Source organism: Salvelinus namaycush, chromosome 12 (assembly GCF_016432855.1).
Source record: "Salvelinus namaycush isolate Seneca chromosome 12, SaNama_1.0, whole genome shotgun sequence".
NCBI lineage: Eukaryota > Metazoa > Chordata > Actinopteri > Salmoniformes > Salmonidae > Salvelinus > Salvelinus namaycush.
This window is the reverse complement of record NC_052318.1, coordinates 9,075,607-9,102,110: the sequence shown is the minus strand read 5'-3', so window position 1 is coordinate 9,102,110 and position 26,504 is coordinate 9,075,607. Positions and strand designations below refer to the sequence as shown.

The 26,504-nt window shown below is 42.3% G+C and overlaps 1 protein-coding gene across 1 annotated transcript; it reads left to right on the top strand.

Annotated features, from left to right (window-relative positions):
- The first annotated feature begins 551 nt into the window (after positions 1 to 551).
- LOC120056762 (gamma-aminobutyric acid receptor subunit alpha-1-like) lies at positions 552 to 26,154 on the top strand. The gene is made up of 9 exons (XM_039004970.1): positions 552 to 631; positions 4,421 to 4,533; positions 5,780 to 5,847; positions 8,481 to 8,701; positions 9,684 to 9,766; positions 13,151 to 13,294; positions 15,691 to 15,843; positions 25,125 to 25,327; positions 25,828 to 26,154. The coding sequence occupies exons 1-9, from the start codon at positions 552 to 554 to the stop codon at positions 26,152 to 26,154; spliced, it is 1,392 nt and encodes a 463-aa protein (XP_038860898.1).
- The last annotated feature ends 350 nt before the right edge of the window (positions 26,155 to 26,504 follow it).

The window sequence follows — 26,504 nt, the reverse complement described above, 5'->3', positions numbered from 1 at the left end:
CGCGCTCTCGCTATCCTTCTTTTCAGGTAATTATATAAAGTGTAATATATAGTAAACTGAAAACACTAAATAATATCTGATGGCTTTAACGGCTGTGTGTTTATGTGTCAACAGACATCTGACTTGTGACGAGAACGCTTGGTTTGATTTGTGACATATGAGTTTACGGATGCAGTTCCGTTAAAGTTCAGTTCAAGATAGCCTGTATAGGCTGTTTTGTGAAATATTTAGTGTTTTGAGGTTCGACCCATCACCACATCTTAATGTAAGTCGTTTTTTTGTGTGTACTAAAGCTGGATACTAATATGAACTGAAAGATACAACATTGTTCTTGGGAAAGGCTGGTCTTAGAACCTTGCCTGTCTCTTATGATTCTGAAACCTCTTGGTTTCAGAATCACTCACCTCTTCATTTGTGTCGTGTTTGATTGTCTCTTGAGCCAGTCTTGTCAATGGTACTGCTTTTTTTCTGATGTGGTATTTTATTTTTTGTTTTATTTTTTGATGTGTAGTTGTTGTCTTCCTTCTTCAGTGACAAACCACTCTCCAACCATGGGTGGACGGACAGGAACGGCCATACTGCTATGTGTGTGGGCCTGTTTGCTGGTGGCCAACGTGCTTTGTGGGAAAAGGTAAGGTGGGCTTCGACCACACAAACAAAATATTCACTGTCAAGCTAGATTTGGCCCAGAAAAGAGAATCACTATGTTCTGTTCTAGGGTCTAGTTACGGAGACAATATGCTAGTCTCTTAAGTCCCCAACAGTGTGGAATTAGAATATATTTTGTGATCTGCAATCATGTCATGTTGGAATCCATCCCTCACTGGCAGTCTGAGAGCAAACACCTGATTATCCTGGAGAAGAAGGTATGATTGTAATGATCATGTTTTGCCAACTGATCATATTTTATGTTGTGCATGACTCTGATGGCAGTAATTAGGGCATCACTTCAAGACTCCACACTGTAATTGCGATAATAAGAGGAGCTGGGGCAGATTTGCCCAAAATAGCAAATACTGTGTTATAGTTTCCATATGCTAAGCATCCACATAGGATAACACCGAATGTTCAACCAGAGTAGAGAAGTGCATGTCTCAGACATTCTGTCGTTTATTCAAAGGATGTGTGTGTTTCAAGTCACATTGTTTAAGTAGAGGTTAGTCCAACAAAAAAAAGTCCCACTTGGGAATACAGATGGCGTCTGTGCTCGGACCACCCACTCAGTACCACAGTGAGATGGGATGAGAGATGGTAGGTTTTGACATGTGATTACCACACTATTAATCCCACCATTGAAATGACAGACATTTGCATTTACACCTCAATGCTAATCCAGTCTTTAGGATTAACATTGAGAAGTTTGACATTGAACCAAACATATGCAAATATCAAGGATTCACTATTTGCAAACGAAGCCGCATATACTTAGATAACTTTGTGTGCATATGATCATGTGGAATCACATAGCATGAAGATGCTTGACTATTAAATGAATGAAGTTTGGTTTTTTTCTATTCTGCTAGCCTAAATAATTCAGTAGAGCTGTCCGAGCTGCATCCACATCTAATCAGTCTAATGAAATTGCCATTTACGGATTTATTTTCCGTGAGCTGTGACATTTTCCATATTAATCAACAGACAGTTTAATGTATCTTAACCGCACTGCTTCAAGGATGGCCCATTTAACCAATAAACACCTTCCCTGATTACTCCACCTTACAACTGTCACCATAAACTGCAGTGTAATTACTGCCTTGTGATTGACTGTATTGACCTCTAGAACTCAAAAACAAACCATGGAGGGTTTTTGAACAAACGCAATAATCAGGAGCACACGTTGATATTGGTGTTGTGATATTTTAAGGGAATAGGCAGGGAGGCAGGTAGGGAGGGAAGCAGAGAGGTAGGGAGGTAGGCAGGGAGGGAGGGAAGGAGGGAGGGAGGCAGGGGGAGGTAGGCAGGAAGGCGAGGGAGGTAGGCAGGCAAGGAGGGAGGCAGGGAGCGAGGCAGGGAGGGAGGCAGGGAGGGAGGGAGGCTGGAGGCAGCAGCATTTATTTAACTTTCCTACTTAAATAAATGTGAAATAAAATAAAAGGCATGCAGCAGTGAGCAGTACTGTTGCTGTTCAGAGGACCTGTAGATGGGGGTGGTGTATGATGTTTTATGAGGAAGTGACCCCAGCAGCTCATAAACATCCAGTCCATTGCTCTCTGCTTATCTGCACCCCCCCCCCCCCTTCTCTCTCTCCTTCTGCCTCTCCCATCCTCTGTCCCCACCTCCCATTCCCAAATATATTCTATGTCAAGTGCATTTGAATTATTCCTCACTTGAAAGAACTCCGAGGCGTGTATGTAAGTGTAAGTCTGTGTTAGTGTGACGGAGTGAGCATAGCATGATGTGCTGCGTGTGCTCTGTTTGTTCGTTTACCTCTCGGCTTGGCTTACTGTTTTTACTAAATGTTATGTTGTTGCCATGTGTTTCTGTTCAGATGTGTTGTGATATCAGCTCTCCTGCTGCTGTAAGTGTTCTGTATTGATGTTTGTGTTTGTCATAATGTCCCTGTCCTTCTGCGTTATGATGTCTGTACTGTCCTGTGATTTCAATGTTTAATTTTTAAAAATAATAATTGCACCGCACTTCCTAGTCGTCACTGGCCAAGCCGTCATTGTAAAAAATCATTTGTTTTTAATTGATAAATAAAGGTGAAATAAAAAAAAAGAGGCATCCTTGCACGTTTCCTGTTGTGTTTTTTGTGAGGAGGATATAATGAACTAATCTACTGTATCTGGGGACAATCCAAAACCTTCGTCATGTTGTGTTCACTCATTGTATCAGCAAGCAGAAAATACATGTGTGTGTGTATGTGTGTGTGTTACTCAGATTAGAGTTTTTCAGCCTCACATGACCCTGCAGGCAGTTCCTCAGATCTTTGTTTTGGTGGCCTAGACTCTTGAGCTATGGCATGGAAGATTTAGCCATTTCTTAAAGTTTCACACAAAATAGAGATTCATAACTGTGGAATTGTTTGATATCAGACGCTTGTTCCAATTGCTTGTCTCATTATTTGTCTTATTTATATTTCCTAAAAGTATTTTTGTCAGGAAGCATTTTTTAACAAATAGCCTATGTGGGAATGAGAGGTGTGTTGATGCCATATTAACTATATCATTCCTGCAGTGATGTGAGCAGCATGTCCTTATTTAGAAGAATCGTTTACCTGCTCACATTTAAACCCCCCGCCCCCACCTTCTCTCTCTCTCTCATTTGCGGCCGCCTGCATGCATGTTCTCTCGGCTGTTCTGTTCTATCCTCCTGCTACTTGCCATTTCACATTCCCCCCTTCCCTTCCCTTTGCAAGTCCATGCTAACTTATCTTGATGACCTCCCCTTCTCCTTGAAGCTGCGTTCTGAGCAGAGATCGTTTCCAAACACTGGGGACTGTTTATTTAGCATGCAATCAAACCAGTGTGGTCCGCGATTGGTTGTAAAAAGGGAATATGATTGCTCAGAGGAAAACTATTATTTATGAGAAAGGCTTTCCTGTGATTATTTTATGAGAAAGGCTTTCCTGTGATTATTTATGAGAAAGGCTTTCCTGTGATTATTTATGAGAAAGGCTTTCCTGTGATTATTTATGAGAAAGGCTTTCCTGTGATTATTTATGAGAAAGGCTTTCCTGTGATTATTTATGAGAAAGGCTTTCCTGTGATTATTTATGAGAAAGGCTTTCCTGTGATTATTTATGAGAAAGGCTTTCCTGTGATTATTTATGTGAAAGGCTTTCCTGTGATTATTTATGAGAAAGGCTTTCCTGTGATTATTTATGAGAAAGGCTTTCCTGTAATTATTTATGAGAAAGGCTTTCCTGTGATTATTTATGAGAAAGGCTTTCCTGTGATTATTTATGAGAAAGGCTTTCCTGTGATTATTTTTGAAAGAGAGAAAATACCCCCCCCCCCTTCCCAATCGGACCATTTCCCTCTCCACCTATACTTCCATTTGTTAAAATACACATTTTGCAACATATTGAAATCTGTATTGCTGTTGATTATTGTGTTGAGATATTAATGAGTGGCGATGTTTACTCCACTCACACAATTACTGATTGTGGGTGTTCTGAGATTGAATTAACTATTTTGTTTCATGTTGCTCAAAGAGCACACTCAATGAGTCCTTTGCTGTTAAAAGACCACATTAAGGTATAAATATTTCATTATGAGTCCTGTGTGTGTACAATTTCATGCCCTGTGGATAAAATAAACCTATTTCTCACATTCATATGGCTTTATTACAATTCTGTATCATCAGAGGAAGTAGATTTTAAAGGATCAAGAGAAGTTGCTCAGCTGGGATTTTGCTCCAACACTCCTGCATCGATTCACCGAATTCACTTTCCAAAATTGCTCTTCCTTTTCGTCAGCTCTGGACAGAATGGCCAGACGGACGAGCAGAAAGACAACACGACAGTGTTCACCCGGATCCTAGACAGTCTTCTAGATGGCTACGACAATCGTCTCAGACCAGGGTTGGGAGGTACAGTACTGTACAATGGTTTCTCACCAACTCATCATTCTGAAGTTTAGGGAAATAGAGGTGATTGGAGATAGATGGGTGGTGATGAGTGTCTTGGATTTAGTCAATAACATGTTTATTGCATGATGCTGTCAAGTATTTTCCAGCTAGTCATTTCCTGAATCATTTGTTGTGTTATTTGGAATTGTTGGCACCAGGTTGCAGCACTCTGTTGGTTTAATATTGATGGTTTTCCAATACCATTACTTGGAGGATAGCAGTCCAGAGCACATCAAAACATCATTTAAAGTAATATAATATAAAATACTATTATATAATATAATATATACGCCATTTAGCAGACGCTTTTATCCAAAGTGACTTACAGTCATGCGTATTGACTACAGACTGGAGTCCTTTGTCCTGCTTCATGACAAATACATCTGCAATGTGTTTGCGTATCGTCACAAGTATGCTCATATCTTGTTTTCTCTGCCTTTGCACTCGTATCAGAGGAATCTACAGGAGGGTGATTTACTGTTAGCTTGTTTCCTTAGAAGCATGATATCAAGAACTAGTATCTTTTGAAAACGAAAGCAAACTGAAATTAAAGCTCCCCGGTAAATAACTCCCCTTGTTCTTTTGAGGAATAGTGTATGTAGGATATTCTCATTGAGACCTTGGGTAGTTTTGTCACTTTTCATGGAAGTGCACTGTGTGCCAGACAGTTATTGCGTATACTGATTTATATTCGACTCAGCTTGACAGAGTTTTGGAGAGATATGTAGGCCTACTGGAACGTGAAGGGGATTCTGATGGAATTGACTGAGTGGAAGGTCAAACAGGCAGGGGAATAGTACATTTTCAGTGGCAAATGGAGAGAAATTAAACATTATGATTGACACCATTCCTGATGTAAATCATGTTTCCGTTATTCACTTCAAGAAACATAACTCTATACAGCAGACAAAGTTACTGTAAATACATCAGCCACATAAAGACCAGGTGGAATTTGATCTCAGCCAAGAGATTTGAAAATTCATGAAGAGATTGAGTCAGTAAAGGTCCTGCCACTGAAACGGAGAACTCAGAAATGGTTATTGACGTGAAAATCGGGATTGTAAGGTGTCATTTTGGAAGGGGGCTCTGTGAGAATTGGGGAATGAAACGATCAATGGGCTAGAAATGCTCCCCAGGATTACGAGCTAGTTAGAGCTAATGAGGAGCCCTGATCGCCACTCACTCTCCTAATTTCTTGGTTCAACAGAGCGTGTAACTGAAGTCAAGACTGACATTTTCGTGACGAGTATTGGGCCCGTCTCGGACCATGACATGGTATGCCTGTCTTTCCTCTCTGTTATTCCCCTCTCTGAAATGTCACCAGTTCTGTGTCCTTGTTCTCCCCTTAACCCATTTTCATGTGGTTCCAAAGGTAAAGTGTTTATTGATTTGATCAGCCCCCCATTAGTTTTTCGACATAAATGAAATGTCACAAGCAAGGAAATGTTATTAGACCAATTGGCTCAGTCATTTCCTAGATAAATGCCGCTTGTAGTCTTAAATGAAAGTACACGTGTATGTCAATTTGTATTGCATGGCATGACCCAAGCGGAGAGGCTTGGTATTGATGTAGGTATAAGGACTTTGGATCTTGTATAGCCTTGGTCTTAAGACATGGCCATGATGTACAGTGTATTAGCAGGTGCTTGGGACTAGATTGCAAAGCCCCGGTCCGTGTTCCAAATGGAACCCTATTCCCTACTTAGTGCACTACTTTTGACTAATTTTAATGGCACCCTCTTGGTCCTGGTCAGAAGAAGTGCACTATATAGGAAATAGAGTTCCATTTGGGATGCTAACACAGAGAGCAGATGCTGTTGTCATGGCTAGAGACATTACCCTTCCTATGTCTATCATGACTGGATAATGTGATTGGATGGATATCATAATCACACTGAGATAACTGACAGAGGAATGATTAGGCTAGTCTTCCTCAAATTAGACAAAAGTAATTTCATTTAGCAAAAGTGAGCGTACCTACCAATTGAAAAATAATGTAGAATATTGAATAGGTCCTCTTTATTGAATGGCAATGGCTAATGTGAGATTGATTTGTTAATGATCTCTAGGTTGAGACGCCTTCTTTAACCACTGTAGATGAATCGTAGCAATAATATAAAACTAGTATCAATCTGAATCCGTGTAAAGTACACAGAAATAACACGTCCTGTGACATATGTGAAACTCTCTCTCTCTCTCTCTGTCTCTCTCTCGCTCTCTCTCTCTCTCTGTCTCTCTCTGTCTCTCTCTCGCTCTCTGTATCTCTCTCTTTCTCTCTCTGTCTCTCTCTCTGTCTGTCTCTCTCTCTGTCTCTCTCTCGCTCTCTCTCTCTCTCTGTCTCTCTCTGTCTCTCTCTCGCTCTCTGTATCTCTCTCTTTCTCTCTCTGTCTCTCTCTCTGTCTGTCTCTCTCTGTCTCTCTCTCTCTCTGTCTCTCTCTCTCTCTCTCTCTCTCTCTCTCTGTCTCTCTCTGTCTCTCTCTCGCTCTCTGTATCTCTCTCTTTCTCTCTCTGTCTCTCTCTCTGTCTGTCTCTCTCTCTGTCTCTCTCTCTCTCTGTCTCTCTCTCTCTCTGTCTCTCTCTCTCTCTCTCTCTCTCTCTGTCTCTCTCTGTCTCTCTCTCGCTCTCTGTATCTCTCTCTTTCTCTCTCTGTCTCTCTCTCTGTCTGTCTCTCTCTCTGTCTCTCTCTGTCTCTCTCTCGCTCTCTGTATCTCTCTCTTTCTCTCTCTGTCTCTCTCTCTGTCTGTCTCTCTCTCTGTCTCTCTCTCTCTCTGTATGTGTCTCTCTCTGTCTGTCTCTTTCTCTCTATCTCTCTCTCTCTCTCTCTCTCTCTCTCTGTCTCTCTCTCTCTGTCTCTCTCTCTCTGTATCTCTCTGTCTCTCTCTGTCTCTCTCTGCCTGTCTCTCTCTCTGTCTCTCTCTGTCTCTCTCTATCTCTGTATGTCTCTCTCTGTATGTCTCTCTGTCTGTCTCTCTCTCTCTCTCTTTATCTCTCTGTATCTCTCTCTCTTTCTCTCTCTGTATCTCTCTCTCTCTCTTTCTCTCTCTGCGTGAATATCTCTCTCACTCTCTCTTTCTGCCTCTGATCTTGATGAAGGTTCAATATTTATGCACTTGAACCGTTTGTATTTGATGTAATATGAGTTTATTACTGTTCATGCTCTAACATATGGGCCTGCGCTACTGTACAGTAGGTAACGGAATGGTCTGGTCAGAAGAAACAGCTACAGTAGCTACCACTTCCCTTTCCCAGTCCACTTCCATTACCTTGCAGCTCTGTTACCGTTCACACTAATTACCTCACGGATCTGTTACCGTTCACACTAATTACCTCACGGATCTGTTACCGTTCAAACGAATTACCTCACTGATCTGTTACCGTTCACACTAATTAACTCACTGCTCTGTTACCGTTCAAACTAATTACCTCACGGTCGGGAGAAAACTGAGAAGCACCTTTTAATTTCACTGGCTAGCTAACTCTGTCAGGCATTCTGAAACAATGACATGCTTAGCCATAGTGATTAGTGCATGTTAGAGTGATATATCATGCCAGTGTTTGTATTTTTTGGTGCGCTAAAATCTAGAGCACTGTGCTTCTTCCTCATGTTTATGGAGGACACATTCATGAGGACAAGCTGGAAGACTGAGACGGAAGCCACTCCACCAGTTAGATAGATCTACCTTTGTTGAAGCCTTCTCCTTGACAAGACAAGACAGTCACCAGCAGGACAAATAGGCCGTTGCTGCTACATGGAAGCCTGAGTGACGTGAGAGAGAAGCAAAGTGGTGAAAAGTGGGCGTGTGCATTACTCAGCAGCATGTGGTCTGTAACATGTCTGGCAGATATAGGACGATTAGGGCAGGACAACCTACCTCTTCCAGGTGCTGATCTTGCATTCTCTCTTACAGGAATACACCATTGATGTGTTCTTCCGTCAAAGCTGGAAGGACGAGCGGCTAAAATTTAAAGGGCCAATGGCGGTTCTCCGTTTGAACAACCTGATGGCCAGTAAAATCTGGACCCCTGACACATTCTTTCACAATGGCAAGAAGTCTGTGGCACACAACATGACTATGCCCAACAAACTCCTACGAATCACAGAGGAGGGAACTCTGCTCTATACTATGAGGTGAGAGGAACCATTTTCCCAACTGGGATATAGTCTGCTTTCTTCATATTAGATTTAGGAAGAGGTATTTTTAACACTGAAAGTGGAAATCCTCACTGGGAAGCAGAACGTGGTTGTCTCTACAGATAATAAGCATCATATCAGTCCCACGATGATCGTGATTCCAGTACATTATAATGTTTTTGTAATTTATGCTCTAGAAAATACTGTTGGTATCCAGCAAATTATTTATCCTTAAAAAGGAGTGGCAGTGGAGAGCACCAAGAACCATAGTGAGTGGAGCGAGTAGTGTAGACTAGAGTGGTAGAGTGGAGGCTCGCTGTGAGTTTTCATTTGAGCTGAATCATCATAAATTATGGTTCCAGATGTGAATTTCCATGGCCCACAAAATGGAGCTAACCTGTGGGTCACAGAGGGTGGCCATAAAACATTCTTTTACATGTTTATTAGCAGATAAGGACACAGTGTGAGTTAATATTTATGTCGTAGAGATGACGAATGGGTGACATGTCATGGTTCGTTTGACATTCCCCTTTTCACTGTGCTGTCAGGAACAGGCTGCGTCAGCAGTGTCCCTCCATTCCTTCAATTAGATTTACAAAAGGCTTTTGTTGTATCTCATCTCTATCTCTCTCTCTGACTCTCTCTCTCTATCTCTCTCGATCTCTCTCTCTCTCTCTCTCTCTCTCTCTCTCTCTCTCTGTCTCTGTCTCTGTCTCTGTCTCTCTCTCTCTTTCTCTCTCTCTCTCTCTCTCTCTCTCTCTCTCTCTCTCTCTCTCTCTCTCTCTCTCTCTCTCTCTCTCTCTCTCTCTCTCTGTCTCTCGCTCTCTCGCTCTCTCGCTCTCTCGCTCTCTCTCGCTCTCTCTCGCTCTCTCTCGCTCTCTCTCTCTTTCTCTCTCTGTGTGTGTCTCTCTCTTGCTCTCTCTCTCTTTCTCTGTCTCTCTCTGCCTATCGCTCTCTCTCTTTCCCTCCCTCTCTCCAGACTGACCGTAAGGGCAGAGTGTCCCATGCACCTGGAGGACTTCCCCATGGATGCCCATGCTTGCCCACTGAAGTTCGGCAGCTGTGAGTGATTCGCTGTTTTCCCCCGCTCTCTTTGTCTTTCCCTTCCAACAGGAAACCCAGTACTCGTACCTGATAGGAGTTGACAGTGGCGTAACAGCTGTTCTCAGGCAGGACCTGGCGTCCCAGGCCCGCCAGGCCCCACCAAGACCCGCCAGCATGCTGTAGACCTCTGTTTATCGGAGGCAGTACTCCCTGTCATACTTCCAGTTCCATTGTGCCAGCTGGTCATTGCTGCCAGGTCTTCTGACCCCAAATTATCCTTGAGAAGTCGAGAGAGAGAAATCGTTTTTTGTTGATGTTTTTCTTCTCACTTTTGTTTATTTCACTACCTTTGGCAATGTAAACAGATGTTTCTCATGCAAATAAAGCCCCTTTGAATTGAGAGAGAGAGAGAGAGACAGAGAGAGAGAGAGAGAGAGAGAGAGAGAGAGAGAGAGAGAGAGAGAGAAGCCCAACGATAATGAGTATAACACACCTTGAATAAAGACCAACTCTCAACTTTAAACTGGCTCGCTAAATATTTCAGTGATGAGGCTCCTCTGCAGTACAAATCCTCAACCGTGCTGAAGCAACACTTTACGTGTTGCCTGGGTCACCAGGTGGGAAGAAATCTGACTTGGTTGTTTAAAGGTCAGTCAGATTGAGATGTTGTTTGTTTCTCTTTCCCTCTCTCTCAGTAGCGGTGCGTGGGTAAAATTCTGGGAAGCCAGAAAAAAAGCCATATTACAACCTATGTGTTGTGATAATTGTACTGCTGGTATTAGCGGTGCGTGGTTAAAATCACCAGGGAAGCCAATCCAGAAAAAAAAGCCATATTACAACCTATGTGTTGTGATAATTGTACTGCTGGTATTAGCGGTGCGTGGTTAAAATCACCAGGGAAGCCAATCCAGAAAAAAAAGCCATATTACAACCTATGTGTTGTGATAATTGTACTGCTGGTATTAGCGGTGCGTGGTTAAAATCACCAGGGAAGCCAATCCAGAAAAAAAGCCATATTACAACCTATGTGTTGTGATAATTGTACTGCTGGTATTAGCGGTGCGTGGTTAAAATCACCAGGGAAGCCAATCCAGAAAAAAAGCCATATTACAACCTATGTGTTGTGATAATTGTACTGCTGGTATTAGCGGTGCGTGGTTAAAATCACCAGGGAAGCCAATCCAGAAAAAAAGCCATATTACAACCTATGTGTTGTGATAATTGTACTGCTGGTATTAGCGGTGCGTGGTTAAAATCACCAGGGAAGCCAATCCAGAAAAAAAGCCATATTACAACCTATGTGTTGTGATAATTGTACTGCTGGTATTAGCGGTGCGTGGTTAAAATCACCAGGGAAGCCAATCCAGAAAAAAAGCCATATTACAACCTATGTGTTGTGATAATTGTACTGCTGGTATTAGCGGTGCGTGGTTAAAATCACCAGGGAAGCCAATCCAGAAAAAAAGCCATATTACAACCTATGTGTTGTGATAATTGTACTGCTGGTATTAGCGGTGCGTGGTTAAAATCACCAGGGAAGCCAATCCAGAAAAAAAGCCATATTACAACCTATGTGTTGTGATAATTGTACTGCTGGTATTAGCGGTGCGTGGTTAAAATCACCAGGGAAGCCAATCCAGAAAAAAAGCCATATTACAACCTATGTGTTGTGATAATTGTACTGCTGGTATTAGCGGTGCGTGGTTAAAATCACCAGGGAAGCCAATCCAGAAAAAAAGCCATATTACAACCTATGTGTTGTGATAATTGTACTGCTGGTATTAGCGGTGCGTGGTTAAAATCACCAGGGAAGCCAATCCAGAAAAAAAGCCATATTACAACCTATGTGTTGTGATAATTGTACTGCTGGTATTAGCGGTGCGTGGTTAAAATCACCAGGGAAGCCAATCCAGAAAAAAAGCCATATTACAACCTATGTGTTGTGATAATTGCGTCGTTTTCTCTACAACCTGTTCGTTCATATGCCTTGCCACTGTGATATATAGGCCTAAGGCAGAGACAGTAAGAACACACAGTGGCAGAATAAATTCAACCACACCTTTGTTTCATCACAAAACTGGAGAGCAACATCTGTCTGGTGGAGTCCACAATGCGTTTTCGTAACAAACAGTTAAATGACCTACAGCATGATAAGTTAATGTTCCCCACATTTTCTGACTACTAAACAACTATTGATTTAGAACCACAGAGAGTTACCGCAAGTCGCAAAGAAAACAGGATCTGCCTCCACCATTCCAGAACCATTTCAACTTCAACATTTCATCATCATCTAATCACCTATGATTAGTCTAATATAGTGACAACTAAAAGACACCAAAAACAATTTTGTCTAATCAACGGAAACCTAAAAAATGTTGTGGATGTCCATGGTTCTGAATTCTGTGTGTGTGTGTGTGTGTGTGTGTGTGTGTGTGTGTGTGTGTGTGTGTGTGTGTGTGTGTGTGTGTGTGTGTGTGTGTGTGTGTGTGTGTGTGTGTGTGTGTGTGTGTGTGTGTGTGTGTGCGTGCGTTTGTGTGTGTGTGTGTGTGTGTGTGTGTGTGTGTGTGTGTGTGTGTGTGTGTGTGTGTGTGTGTGTGTGTGTGTGTGTGTGTGTGTGTGTGTGTGTGTGCGTTTGTGCAAGTAGAAAATCCATGTTGACTCCCCCTATGGTCTATGACTTTGTCATATTGTACACACTTTTAGTTTTTGTTGTCCTAGGCTACCTGGCTAAAATTCTTGCTCGCCTAACTTCCTTATATGGGCAACGTTAGCTAGTTAACATTAGCCTTCTACATCTAGCTACATATTGAACTTCCATCCTCTCAGGACAGAGGCACAATGTATGAATTTTTGGTTGGATCAGAATCGCCGTTCTAATCTTTGGCCAGTACGAAGAATTAAGTAAAACCACAAGTCCAAATCCCTATCTCCATGCATGGCTAATTTAGGAAAGGGACAATTTTAGATTTCTGGCTAGCCACCGGAGGACAACAACACAACGAGTTGTTTCTGTCAATGATGTATTGCTCTCGATGTGATGTAATTGGAGTGATCCCAAATCCCAACTGGCTTTTTTTTGGTGCGCCAGGGCCATTCACAGTTGAGCGCAACTCTGATTGGCTATTATTTTGTATTTTGCATTCAATGCTACGGGCGGCAACAATGTCATACTCTTTTTGACCAGACAGCATCAAATAGATGGCCTACACACACAGAGACAGAGGGGCGCTGTTTCACTCGCTCAGATGCTTTTCTCCGGTGAGATACATTCAGCCTCTTGCGAATTGAAGGAAAAACAAAATATTAATTATTTAATGTTTATTTCTTGGTATTTTTTGGGGGAAGCCTGCCTCTCCTTGGCATCCATGAATACACACCACTGCTCTCTCTTCTTCCTGACAGATGCTTACACCAGGGCTGAGGTTGTGTACGTGTGGACGAGAGGGGCAGCCCAGTCTGTTGTGGTGGCTGAAGATGGCTCTCGGCTCAACCAGTATGATCTGATGGGGCAAAGTGTGGACTCTGGGGTTGTCCAGTCCAGCACAGGTCTGTTTCCCTTGTAAAATACACTATATGTACATAAGTATGTGGACAACCCTTCAAATTTGTGGATTCGGCTATTTCAGCCACACCCATTTCTGACAGGTGTATAAAATCGAGCACACCGCCATGCAATCTCCATAGACAAACATTGGCAGTAGAGTGGCCTTACTGAAGAGCTCAGTGACTTTCAATGTTGCACTGTCATAGGATGTCACCTTTTCAACAAGTCAGTTCGTCAAATTACTGCCCTGCTAGAGCTGCCCCAGTCAACTGTAAGTGCTGTTTTTATGAAATGAAAATATCTAGGAGCAACAACGGCTCAGCCGTGAAGTAGTAGGCCACAAAAGCTCAAAGAACGGGACTGCCGAGTGCTGAAGCATGTAGCGCGTAAAAATAATCTGTCCTCGGTTGCAACACTCACTACCGAGTTCCAAACTGCCTCTGGAAGCAACGTCAGTGTAACAGTATAACTTTAGTCCGTCCCCTCGACCCGGGCGTGAACCAGGGAGCCTCTGCACACATCAACAACAGTCACCCACGAAGCATCGTTACCCATCGCTCCACAAAAGCCGCGGCCCTTGCAGAGCAAGAGGAACCACTACTTCAAGGTCTCAGAGCAAGTGACGTCACCGATTGAAAGGCTATTAGCGCGCACCACCGCTAACTAGATAGCCATTTCACATCCGTTACATCAGCACAAGAACTGTTCGTCGGGAGCTTCATAATATGGATTTCCATGTCCGAGTAGCCCCACACAAGCCTAAGATCACCATGCGCGATGCTGTCGGCTGGAGTGGTGTAAAGCTCACAGACATTGGAGGGAGGGAGAGAGAGCAAGTGGGACAGAGAGAGAGACAGAGGCAGAGAGAGACAAAGCAAGGTCCATACAGAAAGGGTTTGACGAGATCGTTGTGGAAGAACTTGACTGGCCTGCACAGAGCTCTGACGTCAACCCCATCGAACACCTTTGGGATAAATTGGAACACTGACTGCGAGCCAGGCCAAATTTCCCAACATCAGTGCCGGACCTCACTAATGCTCTTATAGCTGAACGGAAGCAAGTCCTCGCATCAATGCTCCAACATCTAGTTGAAAGCCTTCCCAGAAGAGTGGTGGCTGTTATAGCAGCAAGTGAACGACCAACTCCATATTAATGCCCATGATTTTGGAATGGGATGTTCGACAAGCAGATGTCCACATACTTTTGGTCATGTGGTGGGTACCTACACTAAACTTCCCTCTCTGTTCTCTCACTTCCACTGCTCTGTGTTTGTAGGCTTACTCTGAGAACATGTCCCAGATTTGTCATTTCCCTTGTGAGCATCACATCCTTTCCCTTCTTTTTGGTACATTGATACTGGCAAAGGTAGTGACAAAGTAAAATCAGTGGCCCCTTTACAGTGCATTTAACTGCAGGCAGAAAGGTAGATTTGAGTGTTTCTGTATTGGTCTGTGTTTGATAGTGTCAATACCTATCTCATTCAATTGTATCTGCTAATTATGAGGAACCATTGATTTACCAAAACCAATGTAATTAATGTTGCATGATCATTGAATGATTCCTTTGTTTAAATCTCTGTCAAACATAAAGAGCCAATGTATTACTACCTAAGTCAGGGATCATCAACTCAATTCAGACACTGGCCAATTGTTTCTTGAGCCGATGGTCGGGGGCTGGAAACATGATTACAAATCATTTGTACGCAAGTTGACTGCAAGAAGCCCAAACAAATCTAATATTTGACTAAAACATAATCATTTCAAACCTTGCAAACATTTGTATACAATCACGTTTCTCTCTGCGTGGGAATACTTGGCAACATATTTCAAATAAATCCACCCGCGGGCCGCCAGTTGGGGACCACTGACCGGAATCATTCCCAAAGCTGTCGCAGAGCATTCAATATGTTATTGCTCTAAATGCATTGATGAATTGGCTTTTTATCAACTAACTCCATGCCACATTATTGAATTAGTTGATAAATGAGGCCTAAACAATAGTAATAAATGTCTGGCAATAAAACTACTCCATGTCCGTAACATGACTAACCTCTACACAGCACACATAGACAGACTTCCTCTTCGGTATGGTTTAATAGTCTTACACGACAGCTGAAGATTATGGAGTGCACAAAACCAGCACACTACATAGACTGATTGGATGTATTATTTTCCATATCTTTTTTTTCTAATTGGCTTTTTTTTCTGTTTTGGAAGGGGGGTACGTTGACGCAGACAGAACTGCACTCTCACACATTTTTGGAGGATATCAGATCAAATATTTAGGATTCACAGGAGCACTAGAGCTCTATGAAGTGGCTCTACAACTCAGATGACACAGACCCTTCTCATGCTTTTCAACTCTCTGTTTCCCTCCGTCCCACCTTCCCAAAAAACAGGAGAGTATGTTGTCATGACGACACACTTCCACCTGAAGAGGAAGATCGGTTATTTTGTCATCCAGACGTACCTGCCCTGCATCATGACGGTGATCCTGTCCCAGGTGTCCTTCTGGCTCAACAGAGAGTCCGTCCCAGCCAGGACTGTGTTCGGTGAGTCCCTACTACTTCATGCCAAACGTAAACCAGTTGACATACACTCAGTGGTAACTAACCACAACAGACCTTCACTTTCATTGAGAGTGTGATGGGAACAGAGTGATCCTCGTCACTTTGCCTTACTAACGTCCCTTCACATGTAGCTCTGGATTCAATTACTACACTATATCTCAATTTTGATAGAGTAAGTCTGTCGCCCATCAATTAATGAGTTTGTGTCGAAGCGAAGGAAAAGTATCACTGACACTCACATTGGTTGGTTTTCTAAAGTCAGTATAATAAACCAGATTGGTAGAATTATCTTGTTACTGTCTGTTCACAGTGTAATTTCAACTTCTATTCTGGCTGAGGGTTACTGTCTGTTCACAGTGTAATTTCAACTTCTATTCTGGCTGAGGGTTACTGTCTGTTCACAGTGTAATTTCAACTTCTATTCTGGCTGAGGGTTACTGTCTGTTCACAGTGGAATTTCAACTTCTATTCTGGCTGAGTGTTACTGTCTGTTAACAGTGGAATTTCAACTTCTATTCTGGCTGAGTGTTACTGTCTGTTCACAGTGGAATTTCAACTTCTATTCTGGCTGAGTGTTACTGTCTGTTCACAGTGGAATTTCAACTTCTATTCTGGCTGAGTGTTACTGTCTGTTAACAGTGGAATTTCAACTTCTATTCTGGCTGAGTGTTACTGTCTGTTCACAGTGTAATTTCAACTTCTATGCTGGCTGAGTGTTACTGTCTGTTAACAGTGGAATTTCAACTTCTATTCTGGCTGAGTGTTACTGTCTGTTAACAGTGGAATTTCAACTTCTATTCTGGCTGAGTGTTACTGTCTGTTCAGAGTGGAATTTCAACTTCTATTCTGGCTGAGTGTTACTGTCTGTTAACAGTGGAATTTCAACTTCTATTCTGGCTGAGTGTTACTGTCTGTTCACAGTGGAATTTCAACTTCTATTCTGGCTGAGTGTTACTGTCTGTTCACAGTGTAATTTCAACTTCTATTCTGGCTGAGTGTTACTGTCTGTTCACAGTGGAATTTCAACTTCTATTCTGGCTGAGTGTTACTGTCTGTTCACAGTGGAATTTCAACTTCTATGCTGGCTGAGTGTTACTGTCTGTTCACAGTGGAATTTCAACTTCTATTCTGGCTGAGGGTTACTGTCTGTTCACAGTGGAATTTCAACTTCTATTCTGGCTGAGTGTTACTGTCTGTTAACAGTGGAATTTCAACTTCTATGCTGGCTGAGTGTTACTGTCTGTTCACAGTGGAATTTCAACTTCTATTCTGGCTGAGTGTTACTGTCTGTTAACAGTGGAATTTCAACTTCTATGCTGGCTGAGGGTTACTGTCTGTTCACAGTGGAATTTCAACTTCTATGCTGGCTGAGGGTTACTGTCTGTTCTCACAGTGGAATTTCAACTTCTATGCTGGCTGAGGGTTACTGTCTGTTCACAGTGGAATTTCAACTTCTATGCTGGCTGAGGGTTACTGTCTGTTCTCACAGTGGAATTTCAACGTCTATGCTGGCTGAGGGTTACTGTCTGTTCTCACAGTGGAATTTCAACTTCTATGCTGGCTGAGGGTTACTGTCTGTTCTCACAGTGGAATTTCAACTTCTATGCTGGCTGAGGGTTACTGTCTGTTCTCACAGTGGAATTTCAACTTCTATTCTGGCTGAGTGTTACTGTCTGTTCACAGTGGAATTTCAACTTCTATGCTGGCTGAGGGTTACTGTCTGTTCTCACAGTGGAATTTCAACTTCTATTCTGGCTGAGTGTTACTGTCTGTTCTCACAGTGGAATTTCAACTTCTATTCTGGCTGAGTGTTACTGTCTGTTCACAGTGGAATTTCAACTTCTATTCTGGCTGAGTGTTACTGTCTGTTCTCACAGTGGAATTTCAACTTCTATTCTGGCTGAGTGTGGCTGTGACTGTGGATGTACGCGTGTGTGTGAGAGAGAGTGCTGTGTGTGTGTCAGCTCGTACGCAACAGCATCCAAAAGGAAGACTCTTGTTGGTCAGTCTGAAGCATGCTTCTCCTTAGCAGAGCAGAGCACTGTCTAGCTGGGTTGTCCTTGTTTTACCTTCTCCTCTCTCTGCGCATCGCCCATGACAGCGTCTCCCTTGGCCTAGTATTTATTAAAAGAGCTTTCCGAGCTCCATAATACAGCCTTTAGGTGAGTGTAAGGAAGAGGGTTTTTCAGCACCAGTCCTAGACTGTACTATGTTTGCTGCAGGGTTCCTGTGGTGCTGTTGCCTACCTGGTTCTGTTCATCACATGGCAGAGAGAGGAGTAGGGGAATGAGGTTGACCTCGATGCATAAACTGACATATGGAATTGTTTTCAGATGGTTATACTACGGATCATTGAGCTATTTGATTTAGAATTGTAGGATCCCTTTAGGTATATAAAAATATATATATATATTTGATAAAATATTGATTTGGCCCTTTACTACTAAAGCCCATAAAAGTGATAAAAATGACAGTAAATGACAAAAAGGACAGTAAAATAATTAATCATAAGAAGCAAGGTTTTGAAGTGTCGTAGGAAATATATACATGTATATTTTTTTTACACATATTGAACCTCTATTTTTAGGGTAGGAACAAAACTACCTTCATACTTCCATTCGTTTTTTAAACCGGAACTGGTTACCTTCAGACGAGTCCCAGAGAACACCATCATGTTCGTGATGAGACGGTGACACGGTCTGACGAACACCACTCTAACTCTGCCACCTTTCACCGCAGATGCGGAAGTGCTACACTGCCAGATGCGGTGGATTGAGACGCAATACAGTGGCTGGCGAAAGTATTCACCCCCTTGGCATTTTTCCTATTTTGTTTCCTTACAACCTGGAATTAAAATAGATTTTTCAGGGGGGTTGTATCATTTAATATACAAAACATGCCTACCACTTTGAAAATGCAAAACATTTTTTCTTGTGAAACAAACAAGAAATTAGACAAAAAAAACTGAATACTTGAGTGTGCATAACTATTCACCCCCCCAAAGTCAATACTTATTAGAGACACCTTTTGCAGCACTTACAGCTGCAAGTCTCTTGGGGTATGTCTCTATAAGCTTGGCACATCTAGCCACTGGGATTTTTGCCCATTCTTCAAGGCAAAACTGCTCCACCTCCTTCAAGTTGGATGGGTTCCACTGGTGTACAGCAATCTTTAAGTCATAACACAGATTCTCAATTGGATTGAGGTCTGGGCTTTGACTAGGCCATTCCAAGACATTTAAATGTTTCCCCTTAAACCACTTGAGTGTTGCTTTAGCAGTATGCTTAGGGTCATTGTCCTGCTGGAAGGTGAACCTCCATCCCAGTCTCAAATCTCTGGAAGACTGAAACAGGTTTCCCTCAAGAATTACCCCGTGTTTAGCGCCATCCATCATTCCTTCAATTCTGACCAGTTTCCCAGTCCCTGACGATGAAAATCATCCCCACAGCATGATGCTGCCACCACCATGCTTCACTGTGGGGATGGTGTTCGCGGGGTGATGAGAGGGGTTGGGTTAGTGCTAGACATAGTGTTTTCCTTGATGTCCAAAAAGCTCAATTTTAGTCTCATCTGAGCAGAGTACCTTCTTCCATATGTTTGGGGAGTCTCCCACATGCCTTTTGGAGAACACCAAACGTGTTTGATTACTTTTTTCTTTAAGCAATGGCTTTATTCTGGCCACTCTTCTGTAAAGCCCAGCTCTGTGGAGTGTATGGCTTAAATTGGTTCTATGGACAGATACTCCAATCTCCGCTGTGGAGCTTTGCAGCTCCTTCAGGGTTATCTTTGGTCTCTTTGTTGCCTCTCTGATTAATGCCCTCCTTGCCTGGTCTGTGAGTTTTGGTGGGTGGCCCTCTCTTGGCAGGTTTGTTGTGGTACCATTATTCTTTCCATTTTTTAATAATGGATTTATTGGTGCTCCGTGAGATGTTCAAAGTTTCTGATATTTTTTTATAACCCAACCCTGATCTGTACTTCTCCACAACTTTGTCCCTGAGCTGTTTGGTGAGCTCCTTAGACTTCATTGTGCTGCTTGCTTGGTGGTGCTCGTAGCTTAGTTGTGTTGCTGACTCTGGGGCCTTTCAGAACAGGTGTATATATACTGAGATCATGTGACACTTAGATTGCACACAGGTGGACTTTATTTCACTAATTATGTGACTTCTGAAGGTAATTGGTTGCACCAGATCTTATTTAGAGGTTTCATAGCAAAGGGGGTGAATACATATGCACGCACCATTTTTCATATTCTTTTTTTTTAAATTATTTTAATCAAGTTATTTTTTAAATTTCACTTCACCAATTTGGACTATTTTGTGTATGTCCATTACATGAAATCCAAATAAATAATCCATTTAAATTACAGGTTGTAATGCAACAAAATAGGAGAAATGCCAAGGGGAATGAATACTTTTGCAAGGCACTGTATCTCTATCTCAAAGTGAAAGAGTTTGATGGGGATCGTTTTGTTCTGTAACTTAGATTGACACACCGGTGCTTCAACCAGCTCTAGGCTATTGACAAACAGCTAGTTTATGGTTGCTATTCTTATTGATTGTTTTTCAGTTGAGACAGTTGAATTTAAGATTCCAATAATCAGCGGTACACGCTTGTATCGGTACTATACTGTACTATACTGTACCGTATCTGTACTAATGTTTTATACTGATGTTTGTAACAAGCGTGTCTTATCAACTCTTCAAATGTAACTTGTTTAAGACATTAAGAAATAATGAGTGAAATTCGAGTAGTAGTGTTTGTCTCATCAAGTCATATTAACTAACATAAGATATTGTAATGTATTGCCTCCTGGTTAATAGGTTCCGTGTGAGTGAGAAAACACAGCATACACACACCCTTTTAGATAAATAGGCCATTTAAAACACAGCATACACACACCCTTTTAGATAAATAGGCCATTTAAAACACAGCAGTGGGTTAGGTAGGGTTATCTATTTGTCGTTGTTACGATCAAAGAAGGCAGATAAATTCAGAGCCAGATTATTGCAGTGGAAAAACGATTTGCTATTTATTTATTTATCATCGAAATAAAATGAAATACATATATGGTAATGATTATATGGCTCTGAAAGGAAAATGGAATGAATATGTTACATTATATTACATTTTGGAGCAAATACCCTGTCCTTTATTCTCTCTCTGTGGCTGTCCTAGACATCAACGGTGTTCAGAAGATTAGCTGTCTTTCTTCCCTGCTCTTAAAGCCATTCACAGTGTATGTACTGGCTGTGCTGTGCCCAGCTGCTTTTTGATGTATCTGCTGATTAAGGTACAATGGAAGTGAAAGAGAGAGAGAGAGAGAGAGAGAGAGAGAGAGAGAGAGAGAGAGACAGAAACAGAGTGAGAGAGAGAGAGTGAGTGATTGAGAGAGAGTGAGAGAGAGAGTGAGAGAGAGACAGCAAGAGAGAGTGAGTGAGAGAGAGAGAGACAATGAGAGAGAGTGAGTGAGAGAGATAGAGAGAGAGACAGAGTGAGAGAGAGAGAGTGAGTGATTGAGAGAGAGTGAGAGAGAGTGAGAGAGAGACAGCAAGAAAGAGTGAGTGAGGGAGAGAGAGACAACGAGAGAGAGTGAGTGAGAGAGAGACAGTGGGTGGGTGTGTGTGTGTGTGTGTGTGTGTGTGTGTGTGTGTGTGTGTGTGTGTGTGTGTGTGTGTGTGTGTGTGTGTGTGTGTGTGTGTGTGTGTGTGTGTGTGTGTGTGTGTGTGTGTGTGTGTGTGTGAGTGACTGGGGGTGGGCAGACCAGTCAGCTATGGAGATGTGATGCTGGCACACGTCTTTCTTGCAACATTCCCCCCAGTAAACACTCTCTCAAACAGTCCCAGAGCACCGCTATACAACTGCTATACAACATCTTCTGGGTTGCTGTGTGCCACTGGCATGGTTAGACATGTGCAGAATACGTTTAAGTTATTGATAAGGCCATGAATAAAGCAGTAGCCTTAATGTTGACACAGCAGGCTTCTCTGATAGGTGAATAGAGAGGACCACTTAACTGCTGGGAGTGGTAAGAAGTTAAATATGAGTTTATTTGAGATTTAATTTGATATACTTGATTTATTGGTTGTGATTCATCCATGATTTCCTTGTGACAGTGTTTTCTATCTAAGCCAGCAAGGTGTGACCGTCTCATTGCCCCACCTTTCCACTTATCACCAGACATTTCTAATTTCATTTTTGCAGTGTACCTTTTTCACACTATTACTCTTCATCTCTAAAGTGTTCTTCCCTGCTACCTACTGTGTGTGTGGAGGCAGACCTTGTTAGATGATGTGTTGATCTGAATTAAGTGGCAGTGATTCTGCACACGGAGCTACATTGAGTGGAAGCAACAGCAAAAACTGAGCTAAACCACTACTAATCCACACAGAACTTTCCAGAGGGAACAGTAAGGGCCACCACGCGCAGTCTATTAGTCCAACTGGTCAAATAGAGTCATTTAATGATTCAGTCGCTGTACTCATTTAGGTGAGAAGGAATCTGAATACCGAACAGTGTTTCTCTGTTCAATAAGTAGATGTTACCATGCCCAACACATGACTTTGTTTGCATTCCACACATCATTTGGGATTTTAACACTTGTTTTTTTGGGGGGTGGGGGAAGGGTTGTGAAGACGTAACAAAGTTAGAGCCGGCGAGTTGTTTCCATGGCAACACAGCTTGCTGTCTTTATTTATGATAGTGGGAAAGAGTGTGGTGGGGAAACGAAGGACGGAGGCTGCTGCCTTAAACCAGCATCATGACTGGCTGTCGCATGCCCCTCCCACTACCCCAAACCCACTTATCCATCCAACCACCACCCCCCCCGCAAATCTTCTTCAGGCACGGTTAGATGCAGTTGTGATGTGTTTTCCTGCAGGCTATGGATTCCAGCTGAGCTCCTAACAAAAGGGTGGCTTGTAGGAGACCTCAACTTCTAATCACCCCTGGCAAATCTCCTAGCATGGAAATCCAGCCAGTGATGATCAGACTGAGGTGACTGAGCTGCTGAGGGGATAATGTCATGTTGGCGGTGCTGCCTTTCACGACACCTAGCTATTTCTACTGTAAAGCCCTGTCCAGACACAAAAACACTCTAAGCCCATGATGGACCCACATGATGACAGTAATAGAAAGCTGATTTGACACCGTACAATAAAGGAAAGTGTCCGAGGTCGACTTTATGATCAAAACTGTTTTTATGGCAGTGAAAAGACATATTGATAGTAGTATGACCTTTCAAAGTAATTCCACCGCTGTCATAGTACTCTAGTCGAGTAGAAATGATATCATAGCTTGGCCTTATACAAGACTATCTGCAAAATCTAGTGGTCCTTCTACAAATGGAGTGGAATGGAGTGAACATGCATATTTTGGGGACATTTGAATTTTTAATTGATTTATTATTTGTTGCTGACGTGATTGTATTATTAGCATCACTTTGTAAGCCTGATGTAACTGTATGAACTCAGAATAGAATGAGCGTGAATGAGATGTAGGACTATGAGTCATCATCACATCGCCGGAACGAGGGACGTCATCATTCTGATGGCAAACAATAACATTCAGAGCTCAGAGGAGATCGCTCCACTGCCAGATGCCTGCGTGGCTTTGAGATTGCGTGCGTGTGCTGTCTCATTTGTGATTGAAACAAATGATTTTTATGTAGTAAGGTCAGAAGAGTTAAATAGACATCAAAGAGCCTCACACACCACCATGGAAATAATTTTGTTCGTGATATCTTTGTGAAGTCTAGAATAATTCTGCATTTAACTGTGAGAAAAAACGTTTTCTTTTCTATTCTCATCAACAAAAGGAATTCAAAAGAAGTACGATTAATTAGAATAAGGTTGTCTAAAAACCAAGTCACAGGACCAAGGTCAAACCAAGTCGCAGGACCAAGGTCAAACCAAGTCGCAGGACCAAGGTCAAACCAAGTCGCAGGACCAAGGTCAAACCAAGTCGCAGGACCAAGGTCAAACCAAGTCACAGGACCAAGGTCAAACCAAGTCACAGGACCAAGGTCAAACCAAGTCACAGGACCAAGGTCAGTGGAGTCACTGAGTTTTAATCTATCTCTAAAACACCAGGCTGATTCTCTGATTTGTCTAATCTCTCCATCTCGGTCTCAGTCAACACAGTCATCCAAGCAGAGCGGAGTAGGGAGAGACAACAGTAGTTTAGAAGCGTATGTTGGAGTTGAGCTTACTGTATACTCCATAGTTTTATGTTTTATGTCCACTGTATTTGTACAGTATATTCTGTATGTTGACTTTGTTGACTGTGTGTCTGTATTCTATCTGTACATTGTCTATTGTTGGCAGCAGCTATTCACTAAGTAAAATTCTAGGTATGGGTAAATGTAATTCGTGAATAAGTGATTCTGATTCTGCTGACAAGGCTAACACTATCCATTCTCTATATACCTGTTTTAGCCAGTACCATTGCAGTATAATACAGGGGTGGTGGAGGAAGACTGTATACTGGCTAGTTCATGACCAGTCTCTCCTTCAGTCCCTTGAATTGCCTTGGCCCCAGCCGAGTTCTCTGTGTAAGCCGCTGGGCTGTTATTGTTTTGTGGTGTAAACATCTGCAGCAGTCCGTGTGGGTGAGCAATGCACCGACAGACATCCCCTGACCTGCTTCTCTTCTCCAACAGCCCTGCTCTCACCTCTGCTTTAACAAACCCCAACTATAGGACATGATGACCTCACATAACCCTGTAGGCTTAACACCCTCCCTCTTTCTGTTTTTAAGTTCATCCAACCTTTCTTGCGCAGGTATTATGCAGGCTTAAAAAGAAACGCATGTGTTTTGGTGCTTTTATCAAACCTAAATGATGTCTCCACTGGCATTACATGATAATTCCTATTTCTCTGGGGCTGCAGCCTCGTTTTTCGTGTAATGCATGAAGTTGGAATCAGGGATGCTTTGGAGAAGTTGGCAAGCTTTGCGGCAGCTAATCAAAATTTAATGTTCAGGATGCCAACATAATGGTAGCTCATGCTTCATCCATTTAAGCAATTTTACCCAGTGACCAATTATGTTGTTACTGATTCAAGAGTGTTACATATGTCAACAACAGTGTGTTTTACTCTGACCAGAACATCCCCATGTTGTAAATGCCCACACGTGCTACATTGGACAGAGTGTGTCGTTGGTGCATGTAATATGTGTATTTAGTCTACAATGTGAAACCAAAACAAGCTAGAACATGCTTTGTTACATTCTAGAATGTAACCCATTCTCCCTCTCTGTCCATACAGGAGTGACGACTGTGCTGACCATGACCACCCTCAGTATCAGTGCTAGGAACTCTCTCCCCAAGGTGGCCTATGCCACAGCCATGGACTGGTTCATTGCAGTCTGCTATGCCTTTGTCTTCTCTGCCCTCATTGAGTTTGCTACAGTCAACTACTTCACAAAGAGGGGCTACGCCTGGGATGGAAAAAGTGTGGTGCCAGAGAAGGTGTTCTTCCTCTTATCCCCCATAAAATATATTGTTGTTTTTTAAAATAAATTACGTATTTTGTGACATATTAAGATAAAAATAACTCAAATTGTTTCTAAACATCAAGATCGGGAGTGTTCTACCTAAAACCAGAGCAGTTAGTTGGAGCACAACATCGAGGGTTGGTTTTATGTCATTTGCTCATCTCAGTGAAAATGAGATTCATGGGACATGACAAGAACATGAATAGTTTAGTGTTCCTCCATAGTGTTCAGGTCGTCACTGTGTCACCAGTGCAGTTAGAACTACAATACATTACTATGCTATGTGGTCTTCAGCTTCTCCTGAACAACATTGAGAGTGGTATTAGACAAACTCTCACACAATGTTTTGCCATGTTTTGTTATACTTATCTGTAAAGGTTGTCCCGAAATGTAAATTGCTAGCTTGTCAATGTGCTTTGTTGGTTGGTTTCTCAATAGCTAACCCAAGGAACTGTCTGTTTACCTCTCATGCAGCAAAAGAAGAAGAAGGAGTCCCTCCTGAAGAAGAACAACACCACCGCCTACACTGCCGCCACCGCTACAGCCTTCGCACCAAACATTGCCAGAGATCCTGGTTTGGCCACCATTGCCAAAAGCGCTCCCCCTCCCCCCACTGAGCCCAAGGAAGAGCCAAAGCCCAAGCCACCGGAGGCCAAGAAGACCTTCAACAGCGTCAGCAAGATCGACAGGATCGCCAGAATAGCCTTCCCGTTACTCTTTGGAACCTTTAACCTGGTCTACTGGGCAACTTACTTGAATAAAAAGCCTAAGTTACAGGGTATGACCCCGGGGTCCCACTAATCTCAATCCCCCTTTCTTTTTTCCCCAAATGTTTATTTTCTGAAAACATGGTTTTCATGCTGGTTGAATTCCCAGTCGCCACATTGCTTTAATGTCAAATACCTTCCAAGATTTAAAAAAAAATGAAAATAGTAAAGGTCTTAGGATCTGAGCAATGTGGTAACTATTTCATGGGAATTGTTTTTTGGGGGGGAGGGATTATGCTACTAAAGAAAATATGCTATAAATAATATATGATATACACAAGAGAATGCTATTCTACAAATGCACATAGCCCAACAATTGTTAACGATCTATTATTCGTTTTTGTTTTCTGATATATGTTCAGTTGTTGTTTTGCTTTACATTTT